A 16,496-nucleotide genomic window follows, 5' to 3' on the forward strand; every position below is an offset into this window, starting at 1 on the left:
AAAGAGTTTAAGAGTTAGCAACCGAAGAAACTTGCTTCAAGGCCTTGTCAGAGAGGAGCAACCTCTTGTGGCATTGATGGCCCTGAACCTTCTTCTCTGGAATTCCAGGGATTCAGGTACAGAGGGACATGGAAAATATGGGTTAGTTGGTGCGTGGAAAGGGTTTTGGATCCCTTGGACGCATCTGTGTTGTTTGGTTAGTTTTCTTTCCGAACTTCACTCAAAAGGCATGTGCTGTAGAACAGTTAATTGTTATAGATCAGCAGTTGCAGCAGGGCACACTTCATTCAGGAGAGTTTTGGATTTGTGCACTTTGGATATGAATAATACTTTTGTTTCATCAGATGCGGTGGTATTAAACATTTCAAAACATTCAACAACAATTCTTTCTTTGATTTTTTTACCCTATGTTTGAAGTAAAGCCTAAGTTCTGTGTGGTAAATTGTCTTCGAAATCATGAAAGAAAGGTGGATGAGTTCCAGGTGAATGGAGTACATCAGTTGCTTTTGTCTTATAAAATGCCACATAGACCAGTAAGTCCAGCGACTGTGACCGGATGCATCTGTTGGAATGTGAATGAGGCAAGTAGGGAATTTGAGAGATTTGCAGTATATTCCGAAAGGGGTGCTATGACCAGCAAACCTTTTCTGTTTTCCTTGAAGCATGTGGAACATGTAGCTTTTGCAGTGTTAAAAAGCGTTGAACTTGCATAATGATAGCTCCTGTTCTTGCCATTATGTGTAGATTCTCCAGTGTAAGTGACAGGAAAATCTGGATTTTATTACAGACCTGGATGCTAGCATGGTCCATCCTAACCCACCCCGTTTTGGAGTGTTAGGTTAATTTGAAAGTAATTGAGTTATTTTAAAAAACCTTGACATTTAATGCTCTATTCTTTTGTTAGATGTAAAGATAATTGGATGACTGGGGAAGTGAAGGTGGCAGATTAAGTATAAACTATATGGAGCAGCTCCCAAACTGTTATGGGATTAATATAGAATTGTTCATGTTCTAATTCTTTTTGCGGATATCAGTGGTCTAGCTTCCAAGTGCTACGGAAAGTGACCAAACAATTGCTTGTATAAATTTAGCCTCCATGTCTTTAATAAAATCCAGATTCTCCTGTAACTGTACTTGAAAAGTTTTCTACAGCTTATAGTCACAGGCAAACATTATGCTTTACCTTTTCTTTATGTAGAGTAGCTTAGCCCAAAAGCTAACTGTGCATTGAGATAATTCATTATCAATAAACACAGGGGAAACCATGTAAAGCTACAAGTCATGTGATTCAGTCAGAAATATGGCAGATCTTGTCCCAACACATCATCTCCTGCTATCCAAGTTCATTACACGTTGTATGCAGATGCCTCCCAGTGTTTCACAGTAGTCACAGCTTCTGCATCCTTCACTTACTTGATCTCTCTTCCTCTCAAGCCAGATCTGCAGCCTGTAATCCTACCATTATATATGTAAGTGTACAGGCCGATAATTCTAACTTCCATGACCTTAATAGAATCCAAAATTTCTTTGCAGAATCTAGGAAAATCTGAACCCCATGGCAGGACAGATGAAAGTATTGAGCTTCTTTAAAGCTTTCCCACAACCAATGTTTCCATGTGGGAGACTGGTTCGAAAGAAAAACTTAAACACAAATCTCCTGAGACGTTTGCTGCTTTAAGATTATTATTCAGTCTGCCTCCTACTACATATGTTGAATTAATTATTTTGTTTGCCCTTTAGGAGTACTTCTTTGACCCCGAGGTTTTGACTGAAGGAGAACTGGCTCCAAATGATCGATGTTGTAGGATATGTGGTAAAATTGGACACTTTTTAAGAGAATGCCCCATGCGAAGAAAGTAAGAACTTTTAAGCTCTCTGTTATATCTTGAGGTGAATGAAAATTTGAAAAGAATTTCACATAACTGATAAAAAGTATTTTGTATCAATTTCAGTATTTTCCTTACAAAAATAACTTTATTGGTTCATAGTTCTCCTTCTTGTACCTCTGTATTAAACATGTGTAGGCATGATCATAATTGTTTGTGTACCGAAGCCTTACTCTATGTTCTTGAAATACTTGATGATCCACACAGATCCTTATTGAATAGTAAACTTGCTTTTACATCAGCAACTTTATATTGTTACATAGAATCCATAGGTGTATGCTTGAATCTGTGAAAAACTTTCAGTCATGTTCTATGCAAAAAATCAGACTGAACCGTTTTCTACATTGTGTATTTTTCTTGGCATGTCAGAAGTAACACTCCCAGTATAAGTCGAATTCCAAGCTTCTTAATCGCATTCTAAAAGCTGGCTCCTAGTCTGGCCTTTATGAAGATTGCATTTTTTCTAGTTACTCGTTTTTTGTTAGATGTTGTAGTTACTCTTAGGTTATTTCCTGTCACTATGCTGGGAATTTTCAGGAAGAATAGCAGAGTAATGAAGACACATTTGATGCACAAGTCTATATAGCCTACACATCTTGTTGTCTGGCTCTTTTATTTCTCTCCAACAAGCTTAATTTCCGCCCCTGGTGGAGATCGTCAGAGTTCTGCTGCACTTAATGTGCTTGTAAATAGACTCTTCGTTTCCAAGATTTCTTGTCTTTTGTGAGGAAGATGATGCATTTGACTCATGCAAGCCTGTAGTTTATTTATGGTGATTTTTTCTTTTTCTTCATGTGAGCATATTTCTACCATTTACAACCTTCCAAGAGTGTTTCTCTATGGAATTGCCTGAAGAGATTTACATCTTTGCTCCTCCTTAATGTTATTCTGTAAGTTACATAGCTTGAAAAGCTGATATTGTCCGAAAAAGTATATGTGACCAAAAAGTGCCATTTTATATCTTTCAAAACGTGGCCTGAATTACCTGTGTAGTCATTACAATCCCAAGCAGTTCATGTGTTTTCAACTGCCTCAAACATTCCTGACCATGATGAAATACATCTCAAAGAACTTCTCTTCTGATAAATACTTATAACGGCAGATTCCTAGCCTTTAGAATATCCCCCAGGTGCCTCACTGGATGCAGACATTTTTCATAACAGTGCTCCCACATACCACCAGGTGGTGCCATGTGACTCCACATTGACTTAATTCTCCCCGAAAGTCACTGAGCAGAGCTGCATACAAGAGTCCCCTCTGTGTGCTGACATCAGTTCCTTTCTTTACACGCAGACCTGAAGCTCTTCTCCCTCATTAGTGAGGTTGACTAGTTTTCCAACCTGAATTCCAGTCTGGAAGGGAACTATGTTCCAACCGAAAACGGCAGGGTTCAAAGCATGCCATGACTGTCATAAATGGATTTCAGTGCTGGGTGTGCACAAGGTGTGCCTGTAGCTTTTGGGCTCTGAGCACAACTCCAAGTCTTGTGAGTAGTGTGCCCTCTTACATCCAAAGGCAGTATGGAACGCAAAGCTGAATGTAGCCAGGCAGCAGAAGAAGCCATGCAAGTCCTGCTTTGCTCACCTACAGCCGCAGACGTGACAAGACCGCTTAACTCACCTGATGCACCTAGAGCCACGCTGGTGAATCACAAACAAGCCTTAGCAGACTGAGGATTCTGCCGCACTACTTCACTACTCTTGTGATTGCCGCTACACAGCCGATGAAGCTTCTCACTGTTATCTCCAGTGCTCCCAGACTTAGTCACACCTCCCTCAGCCGGCCTCTCCAGACCGGCTCAAGCGTACGGAGTGCTCTACTTCCCCACATCCCCCGTTCCCTCCCAGACCACAGAGGATGAAGGATTTCTACTGTGTCCTGATTACTTGATACAGCGCATCCAGCAGTTCCAATCACCTCTTCTCTAGCGGATGAAAGCTTTTGCTGCTACAATCTCTGACCAGCATAGACACAGATCATTGAAGGCTCTCACCGCCTCTTCCAGTGCGACCCGATTTACTAACGCGGCGCACTCTGCAGCTACTTTATCGCTCACACAGCTGCTCGGCTGAGGACCATCGCACGAACGCCTTTGCAACTTGAGATTGCTATCTTGACCCCCCGCAAACTCCTGTGCAAGCACCCTGCATACCTGGATAATCCTACTATGTACAGTACACCACACCACTGACGCCCAAGGTCCTTCTTTCTTCCATTGTCCTGAGAAGGCCCACAGTAACGAGGGCTGAAACACGTCAACATTTTATTTTGGAGGAGCCTTCCAATCTTAAATCCACCAAATAGCAATTCAGACACATACTGTAGAAATAGAGGACAGGATTGTCCTCCGTGTGATGCAATTGAAAGGGCTACCTCCTATGTGGACTGCACATTAAATAAGAAGTGCCGTTACATTTCAACTGGAAGACTGAAAAAAGATTCTAGTTGTTACATTTACTTTGTTACATTTACTTTGTTGCATTTAAAACGTTGCCAGTTACTTTCCTTTTCTTTTTTGTGTTCACTTTGATGTTTAATGTTAATGTTAAAGACACACTCCAGGTACCAGTACCAAGAGTGAAGAGTTACGCCACCAATCATTGGAATAAAACATGTATTTTGAAATCGGACATATATGTCAGTGACTAATTTAAGTATTCATTGTGTTACTAACTAATGTATGATCCTTTCCCATATTATACCACATGTATGTTTACTTGTATCATGCCCAGATATTGTGGGGTCATTAGGGCAACCCCCTAGATATTGATATATCACTCTAAGTTGAGGGCGCTGACCTGCTCCTACTCTCAACATATCCTTTTAACAGCTGAGGAGGTTATCTGGTAAGTTCAAGTCCAAATTGAAGTAGAAACACAAGACAGTGAAACAGACCTTAACCCTATTCCACCGCTCTCTATCTAAATAAAATGTGCAGGGGTGCCAAGGTGCCATTTGATCTCACTCCCAATCTCTGATTGAGGAGCAGATTCCACAGTTGATCCAAAATGCCCAGGGTTCTCCAGGCCATCAGCAACACTACAGCAGGTAGAGACATTCAGGACATGCTGAGTATTTTTGACACTCTTCTGGCTTTTTCTAGCATACATTAAGGCCTCAAGGAGTTCTGCAGGGACCTCTGGTCGGGTTACTACCGGCGGATCCATCCTAAGAGCAGTCTGAGCCCCTGGAGCTCGCATGGGGCTCTGCCTTGACCCTGGCTCCAAGACTTAAGCTAGTCCCTTCCTGGTCCACACAGGTTTTCAACTGCTGCCCTCTCCTTCCATCCAGGCGGTCGACTGTTTAGTTGTGCGATCTGCTTCTTTTCACGTCCCTATTACCTGTGTTCTTATTTACCGCCCTCCACAGCAAACATCGCATTTTATTTCTGCCTTTCAGGAACTGTTGGCTACTTTAGCAGTGAACAACGCGTCTGTCATGGTGCTTGGAGACTTTAACCTTTGGCCCTCTGACCCTGCTGAGGACGCCATGTCGAAGGAATTCACTGAACTTTTGTGCAGTTTAAACTTCCTGTCACACGTTCACACCCCGACTTATGCCCGAGGTCACATTTTGGACCAAATTTGGTCACTCAATATCCCTGTCTCCCCTCCTGTCGTTATGCCCTGTTCCTGGTCTGATCACATTTTGATCTCGTTCTTTCTTGATTTAAGCCTTACAAAAAAAACCTCTTTTCCCAGGAGTACATGGGCTCGTAACTGGAACCACGTAGATGCGCCTTCTCTCTGTTCTTCTCTCTCTGCTTCCTGCCCTAATCTTGCAAAACTATCCCTGTCATCCCAAGCAGACACCATCAATCATTGGCTTTCCAGAGCGAGTGACCAAGTGGCCCCGCTTAGGCGCATCAGAGTAAGATGCGCCCATGATGCCAATAGATGGTTTAACGCCGAGCTCAAGGAGAAAAAACTTATAGTGCGGCAGGCAGAGCGCGCCTGAAGGCGCGCCTACTGCCCTATGCTAAAATACAGTATACCTCTACCTTGACGGAATATAAAAAAGCCATTCTCCTCGCCAAGACCGACTATTTTTCCTCCATAATTCTTGCAGCTGAAAACCAACCTAGGGAAATCTTTGCCACTGTCCACAAGCTGGCTTCCTCAGACAGGGTCACCCTCAAGCCTTCCCCCTCCCAATCCCTTTGCGATTATCTCAACTGTTATTTTATAGAGAAGATCGCTGCTATCAAGGCTAACATATCACTGCCCTCCCCTTCCTTCTCTAACCCCCAACCTCCACCTAACTCATCAAACCTGGATTTAATACCTCCTCTGACCAAGGAAACTTTTCTACCCTTGCTCGCCAGAGTTAAGTCAGGATCTCCCTCAGACATCTGCCCTGCATATGTCCTGAGAGAGATTTTCTCGGCCTGTCCTTCGCCCCCCCCCCCCCCTTACTTTTCTTAATGACTCTCTCAAGCAGGGTATTGTCCCAGACCCTCATAAATCAGCGGTAATAGTTCCTATTTTAAAGAAGCCCGGTGCTGATCCTTCCTCCCTCACTAACTACCGCCCCATTTCACTTCTCCCGTTCCTGGGTAAAGTCCTGGAGTGCCATGTCACTAAAGTCTTTAGTGCATTTGTGGAGGACAGCGGCAGCCTAGCCTCGTGTCAGGTGGGCTTCCGTCCATCACACTCCACCGAAAAAGTCGTTATTTCTGTCATGGACAAGCTCAGAGAGGGGATGGATGTCAACTTGCCCCAGGCACTGGTCCTCCTTGATTTGTCCGCTGCCTTTGACACAGTTGATCAATCCATTCTTCTTACCCGTGTCGGGGCGGCTGGCATCAGGGGACCTGCACTGATGTATTTGGCCCCAGATTCGCGCAGCGCTTTAAAAGCAAGCGTAAGCGCCTTAAAAGCAATCCGTTTCCTGATCGGGAGCCAGTGAAGGATTTTCAGGTCAGTGGCCCTGGCTCTCCGATGGAGGCCAAAGATGGCTCGTGCCGCGGAGTTTTGCACTATCTGCAAACGTGAGAGGAGATATTCCGGCAAGCCAAGGTAGAGCACGTTTGCATAGTCGATACGAGAGCCTATTAAGGCCTGCACACTAATTTTCCTGTGATCAAGAGAGAGCATCGGAAGGAATTTTCTGAGCATTTTAAGGAGGCGAAAGCACTTCCTTACTAGACCAAGAATCTGGGGCCTCAGAGTTAGACCGTTGTCAATCTGCACCCCCAGATTCTTGGCCCTGAGTGACTCACCTCGGATTTGTCAGAGTTGCACTTGAGGCTGTTACGTTCGAACCACTCAAATACAGCCCCAAGGCAACCTCTGATCCTCACGCCATCAAAGTCAGAGCCCTTCTTGCAAGTAAAAAGGAGCTGGGTGTCGTCCCCATAAGAGACGATCTGGGCACCAAAGGACTCCGCCAGTGCCGCCAAGGGAGCCATAAAGATGTTAAACAGGGTAGGGCTCAAAATTGAGCCCTGAGGCACTCCTACCTCCAGAGGCGGCACCTCGGCAGAGAACGGAGGGGCCCAGACCGCTTGGCGGCGGCCCGCTAGAAAGGATTCAAACCAGCTGAACACCGAAGCCCGATCTCTCTGAGTCTTAAAAGGAGACCGCTATGGGGAACGTTGTCAAAAGCCGCCGACAAATCCAACATTACCAGCATAGCCTTGCCACCCACATCGAGAACCTCCTTAATGGCCTCTGTAACTTCTAACAGCGCGTATTGGCACGGAAACCCGACTGAGTATCATGCAGGATGTTATTGTTTTCCAGAAAGTTAGAGAGAGAGGAGTGGACGTGCTTCTCAACCACCTTAGCTAATGCCGGGAGGAGAGAGATGGGCCTGTAGTTGGCGTGTATAAGAGGGTCCAAATTTGGCTTCTTCAAAAGCAGCAAAATAAGAGCCTGCTTCCAAGCCTGAGGGACCACTCCGGTGCTCAAAGAGAGATTAAGAACCGGGTTGACTAGGGAGTTGATAACTGGAGCTATTTTTCCGAGGAATTTTGCTGGACAAGGGTCCTGAGGAGAGCCAGATTTTAATTTAGAGAGAAGATCAAGCGAAGAGAGACGAGAAAGAAGAGGAAAGTTAGACAAAGTAGGACCACCACAGGACACGGACAGGGGCAGGGGGACACTAATACCCGAAGCCATCGCCACGCCAGGGGGCTGAAAAGAATCCTGAATAGATTTAATTTTAGTAGCAAAGAAATCGGCAAGTTGGATACTCCAGGATTCAGAGTAAGAGTGTATAGGCACACTCCTAATAGGCGATGTGAATTCCTTAACAATAAGAAATATTTCTTTGCTAGTGTTCACGGCATCCTCGATTCTTTTTGCAAAATAAGCTTTCTTTTCTGACATAATGTTGCTGTGGTACAGTTTGATGGAATCCCTATACACAGTTTTGTCTAATAGGTCATAGTGTCGGCGCCAGGCCCTTTCAGCTTTCTTACATATTCTCCGCATCTCAGAGAGAGCAGCCGTGAACCAAGGGGCCGAGGCCCGACTTATAGGTTTGCGGGAGATAGTCTCAGGGGCTAGTTAATCGAGTCTCTCCACAAGCCATGTTTGCAGGAGGTCGAGATCAACCTCTAGACTACCAGACAGCTGGCAAGGGTGCGAGGATAGTGCATGTGCCAGTATGTCTGGGGATACTCGATGAAAAGCTCACGAGGTCTGACAAGGGCATTCCTGCGTCCTAAGAGAAGGTTTGTCCGACAGAGGGATCTGAAAGTTAACTAAGTAGTGGTCCGACCAAAGGACAGGTGTCAGGGGGGACATGCCAATTGGAATGATAGAGAACACTTGGTCAAGGGTATGACCTTTATTATGTGTAGGAGCGATGAGATAGGGCAAGAGACCTAGTGGCGATGTGATATCAAGGATCTTCATAGTATCAGCATCGATTTTCGAATCCATGTGGATGTTAAAGTCCCCCAGAAGCAGGCAGTGCCCCGTTTTCAGACAAAGTGCAGAGACCACTGCAAGGAGCTCTTCAAAAAAGGAGCCTGTGGGGACAGGGGGTCTATAGATTAATAGGCCAGCACAGGATTGATGAGGGGACAGGGATAGGGAAAACCCAAGGGACTCACAGCCCACAATGTCATCCGTTGGAATGATGGAACAGGTGACGCGCTTATCTACCACCAAAGCTATACCACCTCCCCTTCCATTTTTCCTGTCCCTCCTGAGAATAATATAGTTAGAGGGAATGGCGGCCGCTATGTCTGGGCCCAAGCCCTCGCCCAGCCATGTCTCCGTTAGGAAGAGACATAGGGGGTTTGCCTCAGACAAAAGATTATAGATGTCCAAGGCATGCTTACTTAAGGATCTAGTATTAAGAAGTAAACAGGAGCTATATTTAGGCCGATTGCCAGGTGTTGCGGCAGGGGTGTACCCCAGCCGCCAACCGCAGCCGGGACAGCGCCTTTTATTATGGGGCCTACCTGGAAAGACGCTACCGCAATTACCCATACTGCCCCTCAACGAAATAAGCTCAGATGCCGAATATGTAAGCATGATGCCCATAAACCGAAGCAAAGGTAGCAGCCCCGGCCGCAACCGTCCGCCTCCGGGGCGCTGACGGGCGCAGACGGGCTTACCTTAGGCACGCCTTCGTTTCGAAAGAGGCGCGTCCGCTCTACGCGTCCGCTGCGCGGAGCCGAGGGCCTCTAATTTTATACCTTCGCCGGTGAGGTGAAGAGACCGCACCACTGGTCCGCCGACCAGCGTGCCTGACTCCCCCTAAGATGGCTGCTAGCTGAGTAGGCAGCCTACTGGTCCCAGGATACCCTACGGCACCTCGTCAGCCGTGCGGGTATGGGAACGTGGAAAAGCCCAACGCGATACTGTTGCCACCAGGCAGACGGGTGAAAATGAGATTGAGGCAAAGTTGAGCAAAGAGCGAGATGATACCCGGCTTTCCGCCTCAGGTGTCGAAAAATAAAATAAAAAGGAGTGAGGAGTACACAGTCAAGGTAATAAATCACTAAAGATAAAACTCTAAAAGCGCTAGCAATCAGCGCGAGGTCACAATAATGCCGCACTAATGGTGAAATCTTAGAAGCGCTAGCAGTCAGCGCGCAATCAAAGTAATGCAGCACTACTAGTGAGATTTTAAAAAGCGCTAGCAATCAGTGCAAGTCGCATCAAATTAAAACAGCTATAGGTCAACAAAGTTATGCACCCGCACGTCAGCACCCAACCTCCGCCTCAGGGTTAGCGGGATGGTTTGAGATCGACCCAGGGCGTCCCTCAGCTCAATTTTATACCTTCGCCGGTGAGGTGAAGAGACCGCAACACTGGTCCGCCGACCAGCGTGCCTGACTCCCCCTAAGATGGACGCTAGCTGAGTAGGCAGCCTACTGGTCCCAGGATACCCTACGGCACCTCGTCGGCCGTGCGGGTATGGGAACGTGGAAAAGCCCAACGGGATACTGTTGCCACCAGGCAGAGAGGTGAAAATGAGATTGAGGCAAAGTTGAGCAAAGAGCGAGATGATACCCGGCTTTCCGCCTCAGGTGTGGAAAAATAAAATAAAAAGGAGTGAGGAGTACACAGTCAAGGTAATAAATCACTAAAGATAAAACTCTAAAAGCGCTAGCAATCAGCGCGAGGTCACAATAATGCCGCACTAATGGTGAAATCTTAGAAGCGCTAGCAGTCAGCGCGCAATCAAAGTAATGCAGCACTACTAGTGAGATTTTAAAAAGCGCTAGCAATCAGTGCAAGTCGCATCAAATTAAAACAGCTATAGGTCAACAAAGTTATGCACCCGCACGTCAGCACCCAACCTCCGCCTTAGGGTTAGCGGGATGGTATGATCCCTGACTCTGATACGGAGCCAGAGGCGATTTGCCCAATGCCGGCTTCTAGGCCTGAGCCCTATTCCTATGGGCTAAGACTCTGAGAGGATTGGGAGGGACCCAGAAGAATATCAACCACCACACCCTAACATGGACTGGTGTGATGATTTGGCAGAGGGCAGTGGACTGGACACTGGAGTGGCCACTTCTCCAGACACTGCCATGCTTTCTCCCCCTACCGTGGCTACGGAGGAGGGAGCTCCCTTCCCAATGGTGGTGACAAAGGCGGCTGAAGTCCTGGACCTTAGCCTGCCCACAGAGGTGCTTCAGCCGGGAGTGACCCCCCTCAGAACCGCTTCTCCCATTTAATGATGCCCTTACCAACATCCTGCTTGGGACCTTGTCTAAGTCCAGCACAGGGGCTCCTGTGAACAGGATGGCTGTCGGCCGCTACTACCCCGTCCCAGGTGACCTGAATTTCCTCACACAGAACCCTACCCCAGAAAGCTAGGTGGTGGTCCAAGCCATTATCTCCCTTGTAAATCCTGGCCATTCCTTACTTCCCCACCAGATAGGGAATCCAAGAGGCTGGACACCCGTTTTCTTCCACCAGCCTGGCACTGCAGTCTGTGAAGACTGTGTGCCTTTCGGGCCTTTACTCCCATGCTCTATGGGATTTGGTTGCATAGGTGCTGCCCATGATGCGAGAGGAGGCCTGGGTCGTGCACTCCAGGCTGTTGCTGATGGGAAGCTAAGTTCACGATCAGATGTGGATAGAATAGTACTAACTCACTGGGCAGAGCGGTTTCCTCAACAGTGGCCTTACGGTGCCGCACCTGGCTGAGAACGACTGGCTTTTCAGGGGATGTCCAAGTATGAATGAACGGGGATTTATATCTACAACCTAGCCCAAGGGCATCAAGGCGCAGACAACGGACAAACAGATAGTGAATGCATGAACGGATATTTATATCGCGCAACTTAGCCCAAGGGTATCACTTATGACATGCCATTCGATGGCTCCCGTCTCTTTGAAGACCAGACTGATTCAGTGCTGAGTGCATTGAGGACAGCAGGGCTATGACCAGGTCCTTGGGCCTTTGCTTGGCCCTTGGCCATCCCCAATTCTCCGTTCGTGGCCATCGGAGGGGGTTCCAGTTGTGTCTATACCCTCATAGCCACCTCAGCGCGTAAACTTCCCATCCTCTGCATGGCTGAGGACGTGGTACCCACAGACCATATGGTCCGGGTACGCAGAGGTCGGCCAGCCCACCCTCACACTCCCAACTCTGGAAGCCTCCAAACCCTTATAGTCTACCCTCTTACCATCATGGGCACCCAATTGGAGGTATGATAGGCCATCATCTGCTCCACTGCAGGTCGGTCAGTAACATCAGGCCAATGGGTCCTCCTGCATCCTGCTTGTGACACATGCCTGTCGCCATATGCAGGCTCTGCAGTGGGACCTGAAGTCCCAGTGGGCGTAGCATCAGGGGAATCGCTCCTAAATGGTCCAGATCGCGAGAAGATCTTCAATGATGGTTAACAGACCGCGATTGGGTCAGTGGCAGACCCCTCTCTCTTCCCCCGCCAGATCTGATTGTGGTGACAGATGCATTACTCCTGGGATGGGCTGGCCATCCTATTTATTTATTGCATTTATAAAGCGCATCTGTCTCCTAAAAAAGGCATCCTGGCGCTGGCAGACTCATGACAGCAAAGGCGGCCGGTGGCAGACTAGAGTTTCGGGAAGAGTAGTGTTTTCAATCTCCTCCTGAACAGGAGGAGATCGGAAATGTCTAAGCTCAGCCGGGAGAGCATTCCACAGTTTCGCTGCGGCTACGCCAAACAATCTTCCTCCTGCTTTGGTTTTCTTGAACAGAGGTATTGTCACCAACCTAGCAGAGGAGGGTTGTAAGCTGCGGGCTGGAGCATACCATCTAAATTTCCTTTGTAGGCCAACAGGACCTAAATCATGCAGGGCCTTAAAGGTCAGACAGAGAGATTTGAATTGTACCCTCTGTCTCACCGGGAGCCAGTGTAGCTGGGCCAAGGCCGTAGAGGAAGAAGCTCTCGGCGGCCACCCCAGGGCTAGTTTAGCCGCCGCAGACTGGATTCTCTGAAGTCTTTCCATAAGATAGCTGGGAGAATCCAGCAACAAGGAGTTACAATAATCAAGCCTGCTGAGCACAGTGCAACGTACCACCTCGACCCGGGCAGGAGGCGGTAGTAGGGGAAGAATTTTTCTCAGAAGTCTGATGACAGCTAGACAGCCAGCTACTAGTTTTGATACCTGCGCCTACATAGAAAGCTCCTTATTGAACATAACACCTAGGTTACCCACTACCTTCACTGGCTGTACCGCTGAGGAAAAATCCCTAGGCCAGAAGTTACAGGGTAGTAGAGTTTGCACCCTAGGCCTAGGGCAGTATAGCACCTCCGTTTTCTCCGCATTAAATTGCAGTGAGTTGGCTTTCAACCACCCCGCCGTATCTCGCAGACAGTTATGAAATTCTTCCACGGAGGTCTAGTTATCTCCCTCCAGGGAAAGAATCAGCTGCATATCATCAGCGTAGTTGACAATTTCGATGTTATATTTCTTGATGATTGCAACTAAGGGCCTCATATAGATATTAAACAGCACCGGACTGACTGCTGAGCCTTGGGGAACGCCGTGCAAGATGGTAGAAAAGGTGGATTGGAAGGGAGGGAGGGCCACCGCTTGTTCTCTGTTCTGGAAGAAGGACTCAAACCACCCCAGGGCCCTGCCAGCAACCCCCACCTCTCTCAGCCTGTCCAGCAGGATGGCATGGTTCACCGTATCGAAGGCGGCAGACAGGTCAAGCAGTATCAACACACCTGCCTGACCCCTGTCTGCTCCCCAGCGAAGCTCATCCAACACGGTCACCAAGGCCGTCTCGGTACCATGGGCTGGCCGGAAGCCAAACTGCACTTCCTCCAGAAGCTTGTGTTGCTCGAGATGTCTGGAAAGAGTGCCTGCTACCACCCGCTCTACGATTTTAGCTGGAAAAGGTAGAAGCGAGATGGGTCTAAAGTTCTTCAAGAACTTAGGATCAAGGGTGGGTTTTCTCAGTAAAGGGGTCACCACCGCCCTCTTCCATTGCGAAGGAACCACTCCAGTGGAGAGCGACTGGTTACAAACAAGCCGGAGCGTGGAAAAAAGCTCAACCTCAAACTCCTTCCAGATTTTCAATGGGAGCGGATCAAGTGGAGACCCAGATGTAATGACAGAGGCCACTCCCCTAAACTCATCTGCAGTCAGCTGCGGAAATTTCACAAGGGACTGAACTCCTCCCTGTTCGTGGGGCTCTCCAAGATTGTAATGATGGGAGGGAGAGGTGACTGAGCCCTGCTTCAGAGGTCTATCACACTCAGCCAATACTGAGGAGTCTGGGCTGTTGACTCTGGATTGTTGCTGATCCACCCCCAAGTCTTCAATGATTTTATTAATTTTATCCTGGAAGAATCCAGCTAGATTCTCACACAATTCCTGGGAGGGGGGGTCTCATTCTTGACACAGTCCGGGCTGATAATGCTATTCAAAATATAAAAAATACTGCGGGAGCTATTCGGGGCATCGGTAATCTTGTTGGAGTAATACGATGCTTTAGCTCTATCAATCTCTTTCTTGTATTCTATCCGCTTTATTTTCCATGACAGCTTGTCCCTGTCCAAATATGCCTGTCTCCACTTACTCTCCGCTTGCCTGCAAGCCAGCCTCAGATTTTTTAGGCTGTTCGTGAACCAGGGAGATGAAGGTCTCCCCCTGCTCCTATGAATTTTTAAAGGAGCAGTGGAGTCCAAAACTGAGACAATCTTTGAGTAGAGAGCGGCGTAGTTCATCTCAATCTGCAAGTCCGGGGAGAAGCACTCATCAACCCTGAACACAGGGGTCTCACCCTTTTTCCGGCCAAGGGACTTCCAATCTCTGCTCACATATTCCCTCACAAGGCTAGATGTCCTAATAGCCGAGGTGCCTGATTTCAGAAAGAATTTAATCAGGTAATGGTCGGTCCAAGCCATGGGTAGAACATCGCCCACCGTAAGGAGGTTGGTCTCTGAGAAAATCAAGTCCAACCGATGGCCCCCTATATGAGTGGCCTGGGAGACTCGCTGGAAAAGGCCAAGGCCCTCACATGAACGGGTCAGATTATAAAGGCCTGCGTTCATGGTGCCATTCAGCCAAAGTTTAAAATCTCCAAGGATTACCAGCTGGCTATGTGTAGCAGCCATGTTGGTAAACAGTTCCAGCAGCGACAGCTGCTGGGCTGCGGTAAAGACCGCAGGGGTTCTATAGCAAATAATGACTGTTAGGAGGTGTCTATGTGCGTACTTGATCATGAATCCAAATAATTCACAACCATCACATGCATCAAGCTCAAGGACGTGCAAATCCAGAGTGTCTCTAAAAATTACAGCTGCGCGGGAGCCTCAGTGTTAACATTTATAGGAGCCCCGGAGGTGTCCAGCCAGGTGATTCACTAACCACTAGCCTGCGACTTCACTTGATCCTCCTCACCCAAGATGACGGCCAAAGTCCCTTCCTTGCCCCGAGCAGTGGCTTCTAATGAAGATTAAAGCACAGCTACTTCAAAAATAGCAGCGCGGTAAGCACAGTGATTAAAATTCAACCCCCCACAGTAAAAAACAAATCAGTCCAATTACGATAAAAAAGATTCTGACTTAATTTGAAAGCACTATCTATGCTCCCGGCTCACGCCTCAGGAGTCTGGTAGAGGTGGAGATTAGAGGCCCCTGATCTCTAGCTGAATCCAGACTCCACATCAACCTGTCGGAGCGCCGTGTGATCTGACTGGCATTATAAACCTTTTCACCCTCCATCAAGGAAAGGCTAGTACAGGTGTTCACAGACAACACCATCATCATGTGGTGCTTCAATAAACAGGGCAGGGTGGGGTTGTGGTTCCGTTGCCTAGAAGGCCCTGCGTTTCTGGACATGGTACACGGACACTTGGTAGCCTCTCTTAATTCCATGGTGGATGAACTTCGTCAAAGATGCCTACTTGATCACAAATGGCATCTCCATCCAAAGGTGGTGCAGGGTCTCCTTCAACAGTAAGGAGAGCTGTGGTTAGATCTGTTTGCCACTGCTGAGAACCGCAATCTCAGCAGTTCTGCATGCAAGACTTTCCAAGGCAGCTTTCACTCGCAGATGCTTTTTATCTCAGATAGAGCTCATGCCTTTTGTACGCCTTTCCACCCATTCCGCTCCTGACCAGAGTTCTCAAGAAAAACAGCCGGGGCAAGTCATCATTGTGGCTCAGGACTGCGCTCAGAGTGTAGTATCCCAAGCTGTTGAGCATGGCCATCAGTCTTCTTCTTAGGCTGCCGCTACGGGAGTATCTTCTGTTGCAGCAGTAGCGGAGGGTTCGCCCCCAAATTTGTCAATGCTTCACCTTCTTGCGTGTAGATTTAGCGGTGACAGCTGACAGCTTTCGACCTTCCGCCCAAAGTCTGCAATATTATTTTGGCAGCCAGGCTCTCCACCTAAACAGTATACGTCTGCCTTTGGGGCCAGTTTGTGACACAGTGTGCAAAAAAGCAGGTTGACCCCCTTTTCTGCTCCTCTTTCTCAAGTTCTTTTTATTTATTCTCTGCTCTGGGCACCTTAAAGGACTACTTTTCTGCTATATCAACCTTTCTTTGGTTGCCTGACCAGCCAAATCCTCTAATGTACACAGTTTTTTTAAACGTTTGCAACATGTTTTTTCCTACTCCCTCCATCATGCCTCAGTGGGACCTTAATCTAGTCCTGACCTTCCTGATGTGCGCTCCCTTTGAGCCCTGCACAA

At 47.7% G+C, this 16,496-nt stretch overlaps 1 protein-coding gene across 1 annotated transcript in view; it reads left to right on the forward strand.

Moving 5' to 3' along the window:
• Window positions 1-16,496, forward strand: part of TUT7 (terminal uridylyl transferase 7) — a 1,558,036-nt gene that overhangs the window by 1,306,191 nt on the left and 235,349 nt on the right. Inside the window, exon 24 of the mRNA XM_086961199.1 lies at window positions 1,741-1,856. Within this exon, the coding sequence (XP_086817325.1) occupies window positions 1,741-1,856 (116 nt within the window). The remainder of the gene's footprint in view (window positions 1-1,740; window positions 1,857-16,496) is intronic.

This window comes from Lissotriton vulgaris, chromosome 3_1 (assembly GCF_964263255.1).
Source record: "Lissotriton vulgaris chromosome 3_1, aLisVul1.2, whole genome shotgun sequence".
Taxonomy (NCBI): domain Eukaryota; kingdom Metazoa; phylum Chordata; class Amphibia; order Caudata; family Salamandridae; genus Lissotriton; species Lissotriton vulgaris.